Raw genomic sequence first — 17,507 nt, 5'->3', positions numbered from 1 at the left:
TTTAAAAATACTTAACTTTCTACGTAAACGAAACGAAAAAAAAATATGAAAAACTATAATTAAAATATCTTACTACACCTATAACGATACGCTTGAAAACTAAAAAAATAAATGCTTATGATAAATATATATACTTAGATGATAGTTTATATACATACCATACACCTATATTATATTGAATACATATATCATATTATATATGAATAAAAATAAAATAATCAATAGGACAATAATAAAGATGGTCAGAGTTATTTGTAGACAATGAAATTATTCTATAAACTAAATTGTAATGTTAAATTGAATGACAAGTATATTTATATTTAGTGCAGATATATTATGTATAAAAGAAAGAAAAAAGTATTTAGTCCAGAGCTTTTATAGAATTGTTGTTATACAAAATAAAATTTACAAAAAGAGAAAGTGTTTCATGTGTAAAACAAACAAAAAAACCAAATGTGTGAGTAAACATATCTATACAAAGAAAAACCAAAAAAAAGTGTAATCTATTTTATTTAAAACAAAAAAAATTTTATATAGAAAAAATGCTATATTGTTTCGGTGATAAAAAGGAGAAAATGGAATATTTGTAATTTGTATTGTCAGTGAATAAGATTGTACGTTTTTACTTGCGAAGAGGTGAAGATGGATTTACATAATATCATAAACGAACAGGGATATTTATTTCAAATAAGAATGACAACCGTAAATTTAATCGGAGAGTTTTACAGACCACGTAATATGCGGCGATTTATTGACTTTCCTTGTACCTTACCCTACCTCTGTTTTTGATTTTATTGATTTAAAATTGGCAACAAATTCAACCTGTCTCAAACAGGGAATGCTTTTCTGTCGTAGTTTGATTGGAAATTTATTAAGTCCTATTTTCGTCATACTAACACAAATCAAAAGTGATAATAACCAGAGAGATTCAAGCTCCGTGTATTGAAAGTAGGAATAATTGTATTGATAAATTGAAAGTTTTCCTTTAGTCTATTGGTATAAAGTCGAGAGAGTTCTATTAAAACGATTTTTTTAATACTGATAATATTGATATTGCGATTTTGAATTACTGCTAATTAATTTTAACAAAAAGCATCAACTCAATCGACTTCTACGTATAGTATACATGAGTATGCGGGTGTCGGACGAATTCCATTGACAATGGTAGTTAATAAAATAAATAACGGAAGCGTTGTGAATTTTAGATACATGGTAAAGTTCTCAATTTCCATGTTCAAACAATTATAAACTTCGGTTCAAAATATTTTTCTTAAGTTAACATTCAGGTCATAGTCTATATTGCAAACTTGCTGCTTGCACTAATATGCAAATGTGAACCTAATTATTGAGAAAATATTGATAATGAATCATATTGTGATAGCTGTAAACTGTGACGCCTAGTATCAAATAAACAAGCTAGAATCGTTCAGCAAACCTTTCAAATGGGTATAAAGCAGGGCCTACTTTTTGGAAACTAATTTCTTGAATTTCTTGAAATTTCTCGAATTTTCTCGAATTTCTTAAAATTTCTCGAAATCGAGAAATTCGAGAAACTTCAAGAAACTCGAGAAATTAGTTTCTTGAAATTTCTTGAATTTCTCGAAGTTTCTCGAATTTCTTGAATTTTCTGGAATTTCTTGAAATTTCTCGAATTCGAGAAATTCAAGAAACTTTGAGAAATTCAAGAAATATTTCTCGAAATTTCTTGAATTTCTCGAAGTTTCTTGAATTTCTCAAAGTTTCTTGAATTTCTCGATTTTCTCTAAAAGTTTCTAAAAAGTAGGCCCTGGTATAAAGAAACTTCACATAAAATATAACGTTTAGTCTGTATAACGAAGCTTTTACTGAAAGACTTCCAGTAAACAAAATGGATCGATATCAGCATCAATTATTATCAGTTGAAACTATAACAAAAGATTGATGCGAAATCTTGTACTTCATCTTTTTCTAGTTAGCTCTGCTAATTTATTTTTGTCTTCTTTGTCTTCGATAACAAATGAATTGACCCAGCATATTACACAAAACTGTATGTAAAACTCACGAAATTTGTATGTTTTAAGCGCCATTTTAAATTTAAAAAAACGTACAAAACCGAGATTAGGTCTGACATACAAAATCAAGATATATACAATATACATATACACGAATGAGAGCATAAAAAATATGATATTAATGTATCGATGTTAAATAAAACACCCAAAAAAGGAAGTTGCTGCTAGTTTTATTCATTACCCAAGAAAAGTCCCCATACTATTTTTAGGTGAAGAAACTGAGCATAATATTATTGTATTTCGTCGACTCCAGTCATAGTTTATCATAGCTAAACTGGCAAAAGAGTAGGCTTGAGAAAAGAATAAGTTAATCGAGTTAACTGAGGAGTAGTATATAGGAATCGAAACCACAGCTATATCTTTCCTATATCCTTAGGTTATAAGTTATTCATTTCGTTTCAGCTGTTTTTTAAGTTTTTAACGAACAATTTTTGCACAATAAATGGTTCGAATCCATTGATCATGCACCTAGGCTGCCACTTGCCCAGTAGTGATTACACTATCAATTTCCGAAACCACTACACATTCAAACGTGTGGTAAATGTAGAGTGGATCATATGCTATAAACGCACAATTTAAATTTTCAGTTGAGTACTCAGGCCCGTAGCTACGGAGGGCTAGTGGGGGCTAAGCCCCCTCTGGAATTTCCAAAAAACCGTTTTTTTTTTAATTTTCCCCATACTAAAAGTTTTTTAACATCGTTGAGCCCCCTCTGGGATGTCTGAGAAATGGTTTCTAGCTACTGGCCTGTGAGTACTGCCTCCAACAGTGAAAGCTCTTCTCCCAATAAATAAAGTATCAATGGAGGGTTCTAGGAAATTGAAATCGCGCACATGACAACTTGTATTTCGAAAAAGAAGCATTGAAATTCTTATTCGCATAACAAGCCACTCAAAGAAAGATAAAATGTAAACAAAACGAGTTTTTTTTTTAAATAACAGCTTGCGTGCGTACGTTGCATACATTCTTGCATGTAAATTTTGATATAGAATGATGTACAACAAATCGAATGTTGTGTTAGTGTGATACTGATACTTTCTGAGCAAAGTACAGCAATGTTTATTAATAATCGCAAGCGATAAGTTTTCGGATTATCTGCGAATACAAAAAAACAACTTTGTGTTCGCATTTAGTATCGGTCAAATCAAGTTAAAGGTAGCAGTAGTTCAAGTAGCTAGGAAGCTGTAACACTCGTTGCAAAGCTGCTATCCATTTTTGTTGAGTGTTACTTCGTCGAGAATGGGCGTTCTACAGATCATAGGCAAAGTCATAACGAGCAGTGCTTTAATATTTGTTATTGTCGTTTTGGTTCCGGGAGTGCCTCCAGATGTTGAGTTCGAAGTAATCAAGTAAATTTGACGAGTATAACATGGTGTTTCGCGTTTCGCGGTTATCTGCGACTAATCGACATGTAAAGAAATGTACCGAAAGTTGAAGTTCCAACTGATTAAAAATGAGCGCACATGTTAGTCGGTCAACCACAATAAGCGAAACACACTCAACACTACACTCTCAGTTCTATAAAATTTTACTAAATAAATTGTGTGTTAACAGCGCCAAATTACCGTTAGAACTAAATGGAAAACTAGCTCCAAATGTTGTCCTTGACAGAGCTTCACCAATGAAATTGGATTTGGAAATTGAAGGGCCCGAATCAATTGCTATTTCACCGAACGGAAAGGATATATACACCGGAATCGTTGGTGGGGAGATCATTCGTGTTAATGAAAACGGGCAAGTTAAAATTATTGCTAAATTTGGTCAAGAATGCGGTATGTTCCTATCCTAATAACCTTATCCAATACACCAAAAAACATTGTTAGTTAACGACGGATGTTTCATAAATTTGTAGAAGGCGAATGGGACATTCTCAAATGCGGTAGAGTGGCCGGTCTAAGATTTGACTCGACTGGTACGCTATTCGCAGCTGATGTAGCTCTTGGAATCTTTAAAGTTAACGTAGACACAGGTATTTAGTAGTTTTCCATTTCAATTACATGTCCACAAGTACACCACCAACCATTTACACCTTCTTATACGTACTCTAATGGTCCAATCATTGTGTAACCAAACTCAAATCTATTTATTCAGGAGCGTACGAGCAAGTTGTCCCAATGGACATTCCAATTGATGGAAAATTAGTTAAATTCGCCGATGATTTGGATATCGGTAAAGATGGCAAAATATACTTTTCCGATGCCCAAATAGCAATTACGTGTCGCATAACTGACTTTAAACTTCAATTAAACCGCGGTTGGTGAAATCAAAAATTTTAACAACTGCTGTGTTATAATAAATTTTACTGACGTACAAAAGTTATTGCCGAGTTGTTCAATTTCTCTCTCGCGCAACTGGTGTACTACTGTCATAAAACTACAGTACTGCTTCCGTATTATTGTCGTAATATTGTAGTACTGTTGTCGAACTCTTGTCGTACTTCTGTTGTATTGTTGCCGTTCTTCCTCTGCACTGTTACACAACTACTGCCGTACTACTGTTATAATGCTGATGTACTACTGCCAAACCACCACCATACTACCGTGCAGTAATATTGATGTACAACAAAATTATTATCGTTTTTCTACCGTTACATTACCGCTGCACTACATCTATCCTATCAGTGTACTACCGTTGTATTACTTCCATACTACTGTTACTACCGGTACTGTTGTACTACTGCTATACAACAACTGTACTACTGTTATACTACAGTTGTACTACTGTTATACTACAGTTGTACTACTGTTATACTACAGTTGTACTACAGTTATATTACCCTATTACACTGCACTTCTGTTACACTATATACTATATCCATTTAAAAAGATAATCTTGATGTCCTGATAAATGGTTTGAACGAAAAAGAACTGAAATGCCTTCAAGAAATCAAGGCGCAAATTATGTTTAAGTTATCAACCGGGCACTGGGAAGGAGGGAAGAGCACTGGAAGTGCTTAATGTTCGAAAAATCTTTATTAGGGAAAACTGGATGTAATGTTGTTTCCTACGTCGATCAAATCGACTTCTCTCATAATGTGATGTCGAAAACATCCACTGGAAGTCTTGTCAAAACCAATTTCACAGCCAAATTCTTAACAACACGTTTACGAAATCTATCAAAATATCGAATATAAATTTGACTGATTTTTGGGAACATCCTCGGGACCATCTTAACGCTTAATGGAGTGAAATTTTTTCATGAGATTCCTGCAGACATTTTATTTTGTGGCAACTCAAATCAATTAAAATTAGTTGTTCAATTGTAATGCTGTAACCATAAGTTTTTATTAACAATGAAAAGGAAAAAAAAACAAAACAACGAATTAAATCAAACGCGAAAGTAAAATTAATGAAACAACGAACGAATCGTCAAATAAAATATTGAGTGAATATTGAGTGAGTGGCATTTATGAATAATCGTTTTCATCTTCATCAAACTGGTTTTCGTCCTTATCCAGATTCTCATCGAACTCGTCACCACTTTCGCCACTTCGATCAGGATAAGTGTATACCACCGTCCGTTGACGCGTTCTTGAATGTTTAAGCCATTGGACCATATAAGCGTCGTACTGGCTTTTGGGATACTTGATCTTAGTAAAATTAGTACGGACGTTTTTGTAAATAAGGGCGTTCAAAAACTTAAGATCTTTAAATGCATCCAATTTGGCAGTACCACGCCATGTGTATTTGTCCAAAACCTTATCAGTAAACAAATATTTCATTCGTAGCCGGATTGCTGCCTTCGGATCTTCCCCTCCGAGCAGGTCCATTCGACTAGACTTTTTTTTATTTTAAATGCAGGTTCAGATTTTTATGTAGCGATTCGACAATTCAAAACTAAGTTATATTTACCAATCTGCGTTTGAAAACATAATCCCGACGGATGTTCATTTCGAGCTCCTCTGCCTCGTCCTTCAATTTTTTTGGAAATTTTTCGTCAAGGTCTTCAATATCGTCGTCCACTTGTTCCATTTCAGATTCATCATGACCACCAAACCCACCACCTCGAGACATTTTCTTAACAAACAGTTCCCACTGTGTTTGCATTCGGGCTTCGAAATGAACTCGCTTGACCTCAACATCTTTGCAAAATTGTGATATGTCGACAAGACACTTTAACACAGTTGATTGGAAATCAGAGTCTTAAGCAAAAGGACCTTGTCAGGAAAATTTTCTTGAACAAATTAGCCTAAATTTACCCGTTGAAATCGGCGTTGAGTTCATTGTAGGATTTACGAATACATTGTCACCTATGTTAACAGTTGATATGATAGTCAAATTAGACAAAAAAAAGATTGAAATACAACAACTCACTAGATTTTCGGCGAATAACATTTACGTTCTCGTTGCTTGTAGCTTGCACTGTTCAAATGATATGATAAGGGGTAATGATAGTAATTAAAAATATTTGCATTACTGAATTGAGGGCTGGACTCAGTGATTTCATATCCATCTGACAATTCTGCCGAGTCATCAATTTGAAACTGATCAAGATTTTGTTGAACTAGCACGCCACTGCCCTTTTTGAAATGATTAGTCGCAAGTGGTAAATCCGTTGAACTCATCGGTTTTTGAAAATCTACCAGATAACATATTGTAAGAAAGTCTTTGTTGTTAAAATAGTTTTCAGAATAACCGTTTTGATTTAAAAATTCCGCCTTTGTAATAGTTGCACTCACAGTCGACTTCTTTTTACAATTGTTGTCTACGGATTTTTGGGAACTTAGTCGCAAGAAACATAAATTTAGATTCAAATAAATACTTCCTGATTGGAGATAATTAATGTAACGAGGAGCCCGTTCTCCCAAATTTTCAACCTTTTTTTTATCATTTGAATCTAAAAGTTATTCAATTAAAAAACACAAAATGCCTAAACAAAATACTCAATTGAATACTTTTGGGTTTCACGACTTTTTTCAATTGTGGAATGGATTTCTTCATTGATTTGCCATTTTGATTTTTAACATAACTCGAAGCTAGAACATATCAGGTTACGGAAAAAGTAAGGAGTGATTCATTTAAACAAGTACTTCCTGGATGTATCTTTTTTTTATTTTTTTCATGGCACTGAGCATGATGTTTGTTCCGTGAGTGAGTATCCACACCACCCGGTTTATCAAATTTTCTCGGTATCTTTGCTGATTTAGATACTTAGTGAAATGTTCGCTCAATAATTAATTCAGTTACCTTGTCCGACGGAACCATTAATTTCATTGATCATTGAATTGAGATCAATCAAGTCAGACTTAATATTCGAATTTTCGTTTACTGGATGTGACCGCTTTAACTGTTTTTTCGCTTCTGCAGCTCGAAATGAATTGGAATCATTGTGCTTAGAGTACATTTTTTCGAGCTTTATCGCTTCTTCAAAAGTGGCTGTTACAAAATAAGTTACGATCAATTTAATAAAAATGTATCTTAATGCGAAGAAATCAAATTCAAAAAATCCCAGTTTTATTACACTGCTACAACTACAACGACATGAAAAGTGTTATGTCAAAGAAAGTGTTGTTTATGACAGCCGTGACAGCTTCATATAAATTTACTTGCAGAAGTGTATGTTGTGTTAAGAAAGTTTTTTGATAACGCATTAATGCCACTATTTGCAGCAAATTGATGAGTTTCTATTTTTCACGAAAAAATTTGGTAATTCTTTGTTTCGCGAGAAGCATCATCGTTTTGAGAACGTCTCGTATCAAAATGTAATGTGCAATAGATTGTTTTGAATTATGTGAAGGTCTAGATTCCAAAGTAACGATGCAATCTACATTTTCAATTAAATCACAGATAAATCAATATAAAATGATAACGAAACGCGGTCAATAATATTTAATACGCGATGTCGTAGAACCAGTACATAAAATCTCTAGTATTTCCTTATAATTTACTAAACATTTGTTGTGTTAGCATTGTAAAAAGGGCTAACACGATAAAAAAATCTAGAAAATATATGGCCAAAAGGCCAATATTATTATGTGTCTCAATCATGAGATAGAATCATAGTTATGCATATACAGCTATATTCTACTAGTTCTGTGACATTCTTGTGAATCATACAGATTAAATTTTTGGTCGGAGCTATGTGGACCATTTTATCTTAGTAAATACTGAAAAAACCGTTCGATCAAATCATGAAAAATTGTATATGTGAGGGACCGATTCAGATGTTTAATTTACATACGCGACGCGAGCATAAATGATTTTGAAATATTTCCCCTTTAATGTAAAGTTGCGTAAGGTAAATCAACCATCGAAAACAGTTAAATAAGCGTTAAATCCCTGCACAAGAATTAGTCCTCAGAAACTTTTTTTTATGAATGAGAGCAAAATAGGTATCGCACGACTCATTCTTGTCCGAGGATTGGTACGGTTATTCAACTATTTTCGATGGTTGATTTAAGTGTTGTTCCGTTCGCACTAAACAAGCGATAACTAAAATCAATCGTCGAAAAACCAGTACGTAAACATTGGACATGATATTAAGATCTGCAGAAGTTGCTAAGAAAATTCTGAATTCTTAATGGAAAGTCACTTTTGTGTAATGTACAAATTATCTGTCAACTTCCGTAATATTTAATGGCATTGATTTATAGTTTAGTATAGTTCTGTTGGAGTGTACGGTTATCACACGCGTAAATAATTTTATATAAATGATGGAATCGAAGATATTACCAATGTTTCGCTTCAAAATTGTGCACTTGTATCGATTCCAGTTTGATTGTGGCGGAATTGGAATTCTCCTATTTACAGGTCCCTGAGGCCAGAGTAAGACATCATCACCTTCTATCCAAATGTCGGGGGCAGCGGTTACACAACGATTTTCTCCCTCTATTGTTTCAGCTAGTGAGTAAAGTTCACTAGCTATTATTTCGCTGGTTTTGTTATCACTCATTGTTACTATTGAGGCTGTTGGCGGAGCTCAGTTTTGTTATCGACTATTTAATGGAGTCAAAATTTTCAACTAAATTTTCGAGTGAAGGGCCTACTTTATTTCAATGTGTTAGTTTGTAGTGTGTTGCTACCACAAATTTATCAGAGTAGTAATTTCCGACAAAATTGTCTTTTTTAATGGAATAACTTCAAAATTGATGATAGAATTTCCCGTGTCTCAAAATATTTTTATTTTCTTCAAAATTAGTAATTTTAAAATTAGAAATTAGAAATTTTACTGAATAAAACATTTCCTTTATAAGGGGAACCAAACAAATAAATAGCATTTTCACATTACAACCCTTTGCAAACAAATGTCAGAATATATAGGTTTTTCCAACAAAAAATATACAATTGAATTTCCTAGTTCTAGAGATCAAGAGAGATCAGCATCAAGAGATTTGTTTAAGCGAATTCGATGTATATAGTTTATATTTTATATCTTGTGTTCAATACACGTCTTAAATATCAGTAAACTGAAATTTCAGATCTTACAATGAAGAGGTCGTGTAGCTTTACTTCTAAAAGAACATTTGATCGAAAGCTCGCAGCGAAGATTGTAGAAATTCAAAGGACAGAGCAAAACATTGTTACGAATCATACTCGCGGTATTCCTAATTATAACAAAGTGGGTATAATAGTCAAATTTGCAAGTAGAGCCTGTAGTTGAAAGTGATTACCTATTATTGTTACAAGCCTTTTACTTCTCTGTTCAGTTAATTTAGTTCAGTATCATAATTGAGAACATATAAATTTCGCAGGAGAACGTCGTTTATCCAACTTTTCCGCATGATGGTTCTGATTATGCAATGGCAATTGATAATGATTGTTCCGAAGGAGATTTTTCAATTCATTGTGATTGTTCTGAAGAAGATTTCGAATGCATGAATGACATTGAATTGGAACAAAGCTTTGTTCAAGATGGTATATTTAAAAACCAGAAATCTTTGTCAATACAATGGCTCAATTTTCATTTTCTTTGGCTATGCGTGGCAAATTAAGAAAACTTTACAGTTGAAGTCAGTGAAATTTAGACATGAATCAGCTGGTCGACCATTAAATCAGTTTCGCTTGTATGAGTGGATCAGCTAATAACACAGCTGAAGCATATTCGCCTCTAAATTTCAGTGACGTTTCTATTGAACCATTGAACCATATTGACAGGAATGACGAAAATTTCTGAAAAATGACCTTGACGTTTTCAGTAGAAACCAATTGCAACACTAAAGACAATTCGTACTTCGAGGAATGTGAGCTTACTGAACTTGCGGAATTAATCGATCTCTGTGAATTCGACTTTGATGTTCTCGATTACATCAAAACGCTGGATTTTCAACTTCGAAAGTGGGCTATTAAAAACAATGTTAGTTTGGTTGCTACGAGTGAATTATTAAAAATCTTGAAGAATAGAGGCCATCCTTCATTGCCAATGGACGCAAGAACTCTTCTAAAAACTCCTGCGTAAGTCAATGTTGTCAAAATGGGTTCTGGCCAATTTTGGTATGGAGGCCTAAAATCTAAATTAGTTGACGTCTGTAAGAAAAACAAATCGCAAAGACTCGAGCTAACAATTCATATCGATGGGACTCCTGTATACAAAAGCTCCAAGTCTGAGTTCTGGCCAGTTCAATGCAGCGTGAATGGTATTGAAATGAAGGCATTTTTCGTTTGTTTGTATAAAGGTACGCATAAGCCTGACTCTGCAGAACAATTCTTGAGACCGCTATTAAATGAAATTCATGATTTATTGAAACACGGGCTCAGCGTTCCAACAAAAGACGGTCAAAATATGGTCCAAATCAAAATTCACATATTCATATTAGATGCTCCAGCACGATCTTTTCTAAAAGTGATTATCAGTCACAGTGGATATTTTTCATGTGAACGTTGTGAGGAAAAAGGTGAATATTTGCGCAAAATTAAAAAAAAACGGCACAACGAAAGGTACAAATCTTGAAAGAAAACGAAATGCTGGTCATGTTTGTTTAATCGGAACAAATGCTCACCTCAGAACAGACAATTCATTCAGAAGTCGAGAAAATGAAGAACACCACAAGGGGGTCTCCCCTTTAGAGGAACTTCCAATTGACATGATTCGCGACATTCCCTTGGAGTACCTTCATCTGATTTTATATGGAATTATGAAGCGACTTTTGACCATGTGGACAGAAGGAACAAAGAATTTCAAATTTTCCGAATCGGATATATCCGCAATTTCTGAGAAACACATTCAAGCCAATAGCACGAAGCCTTCCGAAATTGTCAAGTCAAATCGATCATTAAGATGTCTTAGCTTTTGGAAGGCTGCTGAATTTCGGACGTTTTTGTTAAAGACTGGTCCAATAGCGTTGCAGGGGTCTCTTACTGGCGAAATGTACAATCACTTCTTGGCCTTACATTGTGGAGTTACAATCTGCACCAGCGAAAAATTGAAAAAATTTTTACCAGCAGCACGAAGTCTGTTTATGTCGTTCACCGAAAGATTTGGGGAAATTTACGGGAATGAATACTCCACATATAGCACACATTCATTAATACATGTGGTTGATGATGTGGAACGGCTTGGCGTTTTGGATAATTATTCGGCGTTTCCTGGCGAGAGCAATTTGGGATTTTTAAAAAATTTAGTACGAGGTGGACATTTACCACTTCAGCAAGTAATCAAAAGACTTGCTGAGAGGGAATTGTGTGAAAAAATTTGTCAATTTGAAAATAAGCAAGAAAAGGGTCGGATGGAAGGCTTGCATAAAAATATTCTTCGTTTAAAGGGCCTACGTCTTGATTCTTCTGAAAAGAATCGGTGGATTCTGACAAAAAAAATGGAAATTTTCAAGATTGAGCGAATGACAGAGAATCGTACCATAATTGATATTCATGGAGCCGCCCTGTTAAAGGAAAACCAGGAAAATCTTTATGACTTACCCATTGAATCAAAACAATTATTTACATTTAAATCGAAGCTTGTTGAAACGCCTTTGTCAATTACTCTGGGTGACATGTTTTGCAAGTTGTATCGGGTTCAAATAGATGATGAAAAGTCTGCCTTTTTACCACTTTTCCACTACACTCAATGATATACCAGCCAATGCATGGCGCATTATATTACCTGATCTTGGAATATTATGAAGTAATATGACCGCAGTTTCACTAATATTTTGAAGTCATACTGCGTTTACAATTCGTATTTTCGTTGACTATTTAAAAATAAACTGATTAACAACTGTAATGCATCTGTTGTTTCCCATATTGCACAACCATCAAATGCAACTTTTGTTTGACGTATTGCACAACACTGGCAACCCTAATATGCAACTGTTGTTTCCCATGTTGCCCGACGCTTATATGATAGTAACACAACTGTTACTTCATACGCTGCAATACTCAAATATAAACTGTTGTTTCCAATGTTGCACAGCGCTGATACGACTGAAATGTAACTGTTATTTCACTCAGTGCAAGTGACTTCTGTAAACTGTTATTCCTCATATTACAAGACGCTCGTACAACTGTTGTTTCAAAGGCTATAAGACAATTTTGTAAACTGTTGATACACATGTTATACAACAAACTTATATTTGTTGTTTCAACTCGGTCGCAACAGTGGAATCCACGATTAATCTACTGTTGCACCAAGTTATAAGAACAAAATTTCAACCCCGGTTTACAACAGTTTGGTGCAACTGTTCCGCAACGTTGTAAGGATGTAATTCAACTTGTACACAACTCTTGCTGCAAGATTTACTGCAACCTACAACCTCAGACCTATATTGCTATTTGGGTGCCAGTACCAATGTCGATCCATCCTTAATGATACTGGAACTTTTGGGACCACCCAGTGGCCGACTGATACAATTTGATCCAAAGACAAGAACATCTAAAGTCCTTATTGACAATTTACATTTTGCGAACGGAGTTCAGTTATCGCGGGACGAAGATTTTGTTATGGTCGCCGAGTTGGTGCGGTCGAGAGTGTGGAGGTGAAGTATATTAAAGTGTTGAATAACTGAACAATTGTAATAAATCTTCATTGATAGATACTTCTTGAAGGGTGATCGGAAGGGTGAAAGTGAAATTTTTGTGGACCAACTCCCAGGTGAGTAACAAATGCAAAATGAGATGAGTCACCAATGTGAACAGAACATGTACCATGGGTTTGCTTATGAAGATAATTTCCGCAAATAAACTTTCACAGGACTGCCCGATAATATACGCCCAAATGGAAAAGGTGGTTACTTCATAGTGCTGGCTAGTCCCATAAGAACGGCCGAGGTGAGTTTCTGCAAAAGCATTAAGCATAAATTGTACAACGCTTATCTATAGGCTCCAGGACTTATAGACACGCTGGGACCGCTGCCTCTTATCAGAAAATTTGTTGCAAGGACTATAGTTTTAGTTAATGGATTCTTGACGCTTACTGAAATGTTTCTTCCCAGCACTTACGTTCATCAATTACAGTTCTATGTACGGTCAACAGATTATACGAAAATTATTTTGAAACTGTTCTTTTCACCACATCTTCATCGCACAGGTATCTCATTTAGGTCCCCTTGGACAACTGAACATGCAGCCAAAGGATGTCATAATTGTTGAAATAGACAACAATGGAAAAATTATTGGAAGTTTTCATAATAAAAATGGTCCAGTAAGTACAAAATGCCTTCCATTCAGTTGTGTACCACCATGTCCCTTAATCGCGGTAAACCTTAAACTTGGTTTCAGATTTCCCATTCCAGTGAAGTGCAAGTTGGCAAAGAGTTTACATACTTCGGTTCTGCTTCCGCTAAACATATTTACAGAATGAAAACCACAGATTTCAAGCTCTAGTTCATGGTGTTTGTGGTCTCGCCGTTTGTTCATTAGAATGTGATGTTGTTATAGAAGCTAATAAAAATAAACCTCTGGTTTATAGGCAAAATGGAAATGGGTTTGATGTTTGCCAAAGTTTTCTCAACAAAAATTAATAAGAGAATTTCGAATTGATAAGTGATAAGCCCACTGGGCCCACTCGTGCTTTGACCTCTTTGCAAAAGGATGATGCTACGAGACAAATTGTGAAATTATGTCCCGTAACATGAAAACCTGTTCATTTTAGGAGCATCACAATTATGATATCCATTCTTCTACAAAGGACCGTCTTATGGATACCTTTGCGTAATATTTTCCACTTAGTTGAGCCTTTAATATCGACGAAAATGTTTAAATTAGGAGATACAACACTACTTGTGCTATGTGATTTATGTATACTAACTGCACGATTACCAAACAGTTCCTCTATGGGGGAACTCTATGCGCTTTTAATAAAGAAGTCGGCGGAATTCGTCCGATCGCCATCGGTTTGGCCATACGCAGGCTTACATCAAAGCTAGCCTGTAAGCACGCAGATGAGTTTATCGGCGATTATTTTGGATACACACAATTGGGTATCAATTTTGCACAAGGCTGTGAAGGTGCTGTTCATTCGACCCGAACTTACATACATGCTGTGAAAGGTTCGAGTAAAGTTCTTCTTAAAATTGATTATAAAAACGCAGAGTTCCCACGGCTTAGGAAGGCTTCTAAAATTAGGAATTTTAGGAAATTTTAAAGGCAATTTTAGGAGTATTTTAGGAGATTTGGAAGGTAATTTTAGGAGAATTTTAGGAGGAATTTTTTAAAATGTGGGAAAGGTTGTATAAGTAATTTCCGGAGGAATTTTTGCTCTGTTTCTCTGTTTCTCATACACTTCGTAAAATACTAAAAATGTTTAAGAAAATTGCCAAAAAGTTTTTTTTGTCAAAACATATTTTTCCTTATGTAGTTTAATAATTGAAACTTTTATGATTTCTTCTTTTCTGACGCCAGTCTCGACTAGCCAGCAACTGATCCTTTATCAGGTTTTTCTTGTCGACTGCGCCTTTCGAATTAACAAGATTCACCATAATTTTGTTTCCATCATTTATCAGCTCTTGTGCACTAAAAAGTTTTTTTCTACTGGATCTGGAGAGATTTCTCGATATCGGAAAGTTTTTCTGAACTCGATTTTTTTTTTGTGAAGATGCTTTATTGAGATTATCTTCCGCCTCTTTATTCTTAAGAAGTAGTACCTTCTCGACTTTTTGTTGTTCGAGAAAAGTAAAGTACATTGGAGCACATCTGGAAAATACGTCGATTCATTAGGAAGTCAGTGACGTTTTTTTTTTTATTGAAAAATTCTTTTTTTTAACGGGTTGTTTTGCGTACATATGGATCGTGAATAAACTTAAAACTAAAGATAAAAAATGACGTTTATATTACTCAATGTGTCCTTAAACGTTCGAAGTGACACGATAGTCGCATCTTCTAACAAACTTCGATCCTCGATAATGTATTTATTTTCGCTAAAACCACGTTCAGGATCGCTATTTGCATGACTCAAAGAAAGGAGTGTTTTCGCAAGTTGAGTCAGGTTCTTACAGAAGTTCAAATTCATTGCCGCATAATTTTGCTGTTTTTACCGTTTTTAGTTTTTCAGTATTATTAAAAAATTTCTTCGAGAGTGTGAGCTCATTTTAGGAATTTTAGGAGTTTTAGAAGATTTTAGGAGATTTTAGGAGGATTTGGTCCATTTTATGAATTTTATGAATTTTAGGAGGAGTGGGAACTCTGAAAACGCTTTCAATTCTTCAGAACGCGATCGGATGTTGAACGAAGTTAAAAGCAAAACCCCGCTGCTCTTCAAGTACTTCTGGCAATGTTATGCCGAACCTACGCTTCTCTTGTACGACTCTAACATAATCGAATCTGCTGTTGGCGCCCAACAGGGAGACCCAGCTGGTGGACTTTTGTTTTCTTTATCCTTGCAACCAATCATCAATGAGATCACAGCCGACTTAAACATTTGGTACCTGGACGACGGGACTTTGTGTGACGAACCGGATACAATCTTGAACGTACTCAAACGCTTAATAGAATCTTCAGAGCAGCTGGGACTTGAGGTAAACCCCGCTAAATGTGAACTATACTTTTGCTCTGGTCAAGTTGACACTGACGTGTTGCAGAAATTCGAGGACATAGCTCCGGGCATTCGCGTGGTGAACGACGAAAATCTAAATCTACTCGGCGTTCCTATTTTCGAAGCCGGTTTCCAAGAAACATCTGCATCCTGGCTACAAACCACCTCGACAATGTTAGACCGTTTAAAGAATTTGCCAGCACACACAGCATATTTCCTACTGAAACACTGCTTTGCTATCCCAAAGTTAACTTATTTCGTGCGAACATTCCCAGTTTGGCGTTCCAACGAATTTACTACAGTCTTCGACACACTTATAAGAACGACATTGGAATCTATTCTTAACGTTAAACTCGAAGACAAACCTTGGACCCAAGCAACACTCCCGGTTTCTCTGGGCGGTCTTGGAATTCGTCGTGTAACAGACATATCGCTTCCGGCCTTTCTTGGCTCCACATATGACGTCGCGGAAATCGTCTCTCATATTAACCATTATTCAGACGAGATCCGAGTAAGTCATCTGCCCGAAACACTTGAGGCCAGGTCAACCTTGAACAGCTCTTCGCCAACATTACTTTCAAGCCAACACTGTTGGGACATGATAAATGCTAGCCGAATCGCGTCCACTGATTTAATTTCAACCAACGTGTGCGATAATGCAAGAATGAAGGCTCTACAACAAAAAGAATCAAACGCATGGTTGAACGCGTTTCCTTCGAAACACATTGGCACACTGATGGATAACAACGCGCTTCGCATCTGTATAGCCCTACGTTTGGATTCAACAATCTGTCGACCACACCGTTGCATTTGCGGAACAGCAGTGGACCAATTTGGCAGGCACGGCCTGGCTTGTCAGAAAAGTGCTGGTCGTCACACCCGCCACATCGAGCTCAACAAAATAATATGCCAGTCCTTATGCTCAATACACGTACCAGCCACTTTGGAGCCTCCCGGAATGTGCCGAAACGACGGTAAAAAACCTGACGGTCTCACTCTCACTCCCTGGTCAGACGGAATGTGCTTGGTCTGGGATGCGACGTGCTGTGATACTTTCGCCGATAGTTACGTTCGTGGTTCCTCAAGATCCGCTGAGTCGGCAGCTAGACGAAAACATGAACTGTACAGCGAGATCGAGGAAAACAATTACATTTTTGTGGCTTTCGCCGTCGAAACGATGGGAACATGGTGCACAGAGGCCTTGTCGCTAGCTAATAAAATCGGCTCGAAACTTGTAGAATACAGTGGAGACCGTCGCGCAAGAGAGTATTTCTTCCAACGAATATCAATGGCGATACAACGTGCGAACGCTGCCTGTGTAATGGGCTCCATACCGTCAACTAGGTTGGACGAAATTTACTATTTGTAGTCGCTTCACTTTTATATTCAATTAAAAAAAAAAACAGTTAATATGGAATAGAACCATTATTAAGGTCTCTACACTTAAAACACAATTTTACCAGTAAATTGCTTCTGCTCATGGCAGAGTAAAATAAACCAGGCAGGAGCGGTTCATTTTCGAAACGTCAAATAAGGGACCTAATACACTGGATGAAA

General features: G+C 35.8%; 1 protein-coding gene across 1 annotated transcript; it reads left to right on the top strand.

Annotated features, from left to right (window-relative positions):
• The first annotated feature begins 3,075 nt into the window (after positions 1–3,075).
• Positions 3,076–13,902, top strand: LOC119073550 (adipocyte plasma membrane-associated protein-like). Its single transcript, XM_037179104.1, has 10 exons — positions 3,076–3,400; positions 3,606–3,823; positions 3,904–4,020; positions 4,143–4,248; positions 12,760–12,957; positions 13,015–13,073; positions 13,173–13,249; positions 13,301–13,441; positions 13,509–13,622; positions 13,700–13,902. The coding sequence occupies exons 1-10, from the start codon at positions 3,291–3,293 to the stop codon at positions 13,802–13,804; spliced, it is 1,245 nt and encodes a 414-aa protein (XP_037034999.1). The 5' UTR covers positions 3,076–3,290; the 3' UTR covers positions 13,805–13,902.
• The last annotated feature ends 3,605 nt before the right edge of the window (positions 13,903–17,507 follow it).

This window comes from Bradysia coprophila, unplaced genomic scaffold (assembly GCF_014529535.1).
Source record: "Bradysia coprophila strain Holo2 unplaced genomic scaffold, BU_Bcop_v1 contig_138, whole genome shotgun sequence".
Lineage (NCBI taxonomy): Eukaryota > Metazoa > Arthropoda > Insecta > Diptera > Sciaridae > Bradysia > Bradysia coprophila.
Note: the sequence above shows the minus strand (reverse complement) of the source record. Positions and strands in the feature narration are given on the sequence as shown.

Excerpts from the sequence above, each read along its gene's own strand:
- LOC119073550 (XM_037179104.1), top strand. The coding sequence starts at position 3,291 with ATGGGCGTTCTACAGATCATAGGCAAAGTCATAACGAGCAGTGCTTTA. Across the intron at positions 4,021-4,142 it reads TAAAGTTAACGTAGACACAG|GAGCGTACGAGCAAGTTGTC; the intron begins GTATTTAGTAGT and ends CTATTTATTCAG. Across the intron at positions 13,623-13,699 it reads TTCATAATAAAAATGGTCCA|ATTTCCCATTCCAGTGAAGT; the intron begins GTAAGTACAAAA and ends ACTTGGTTTCAG.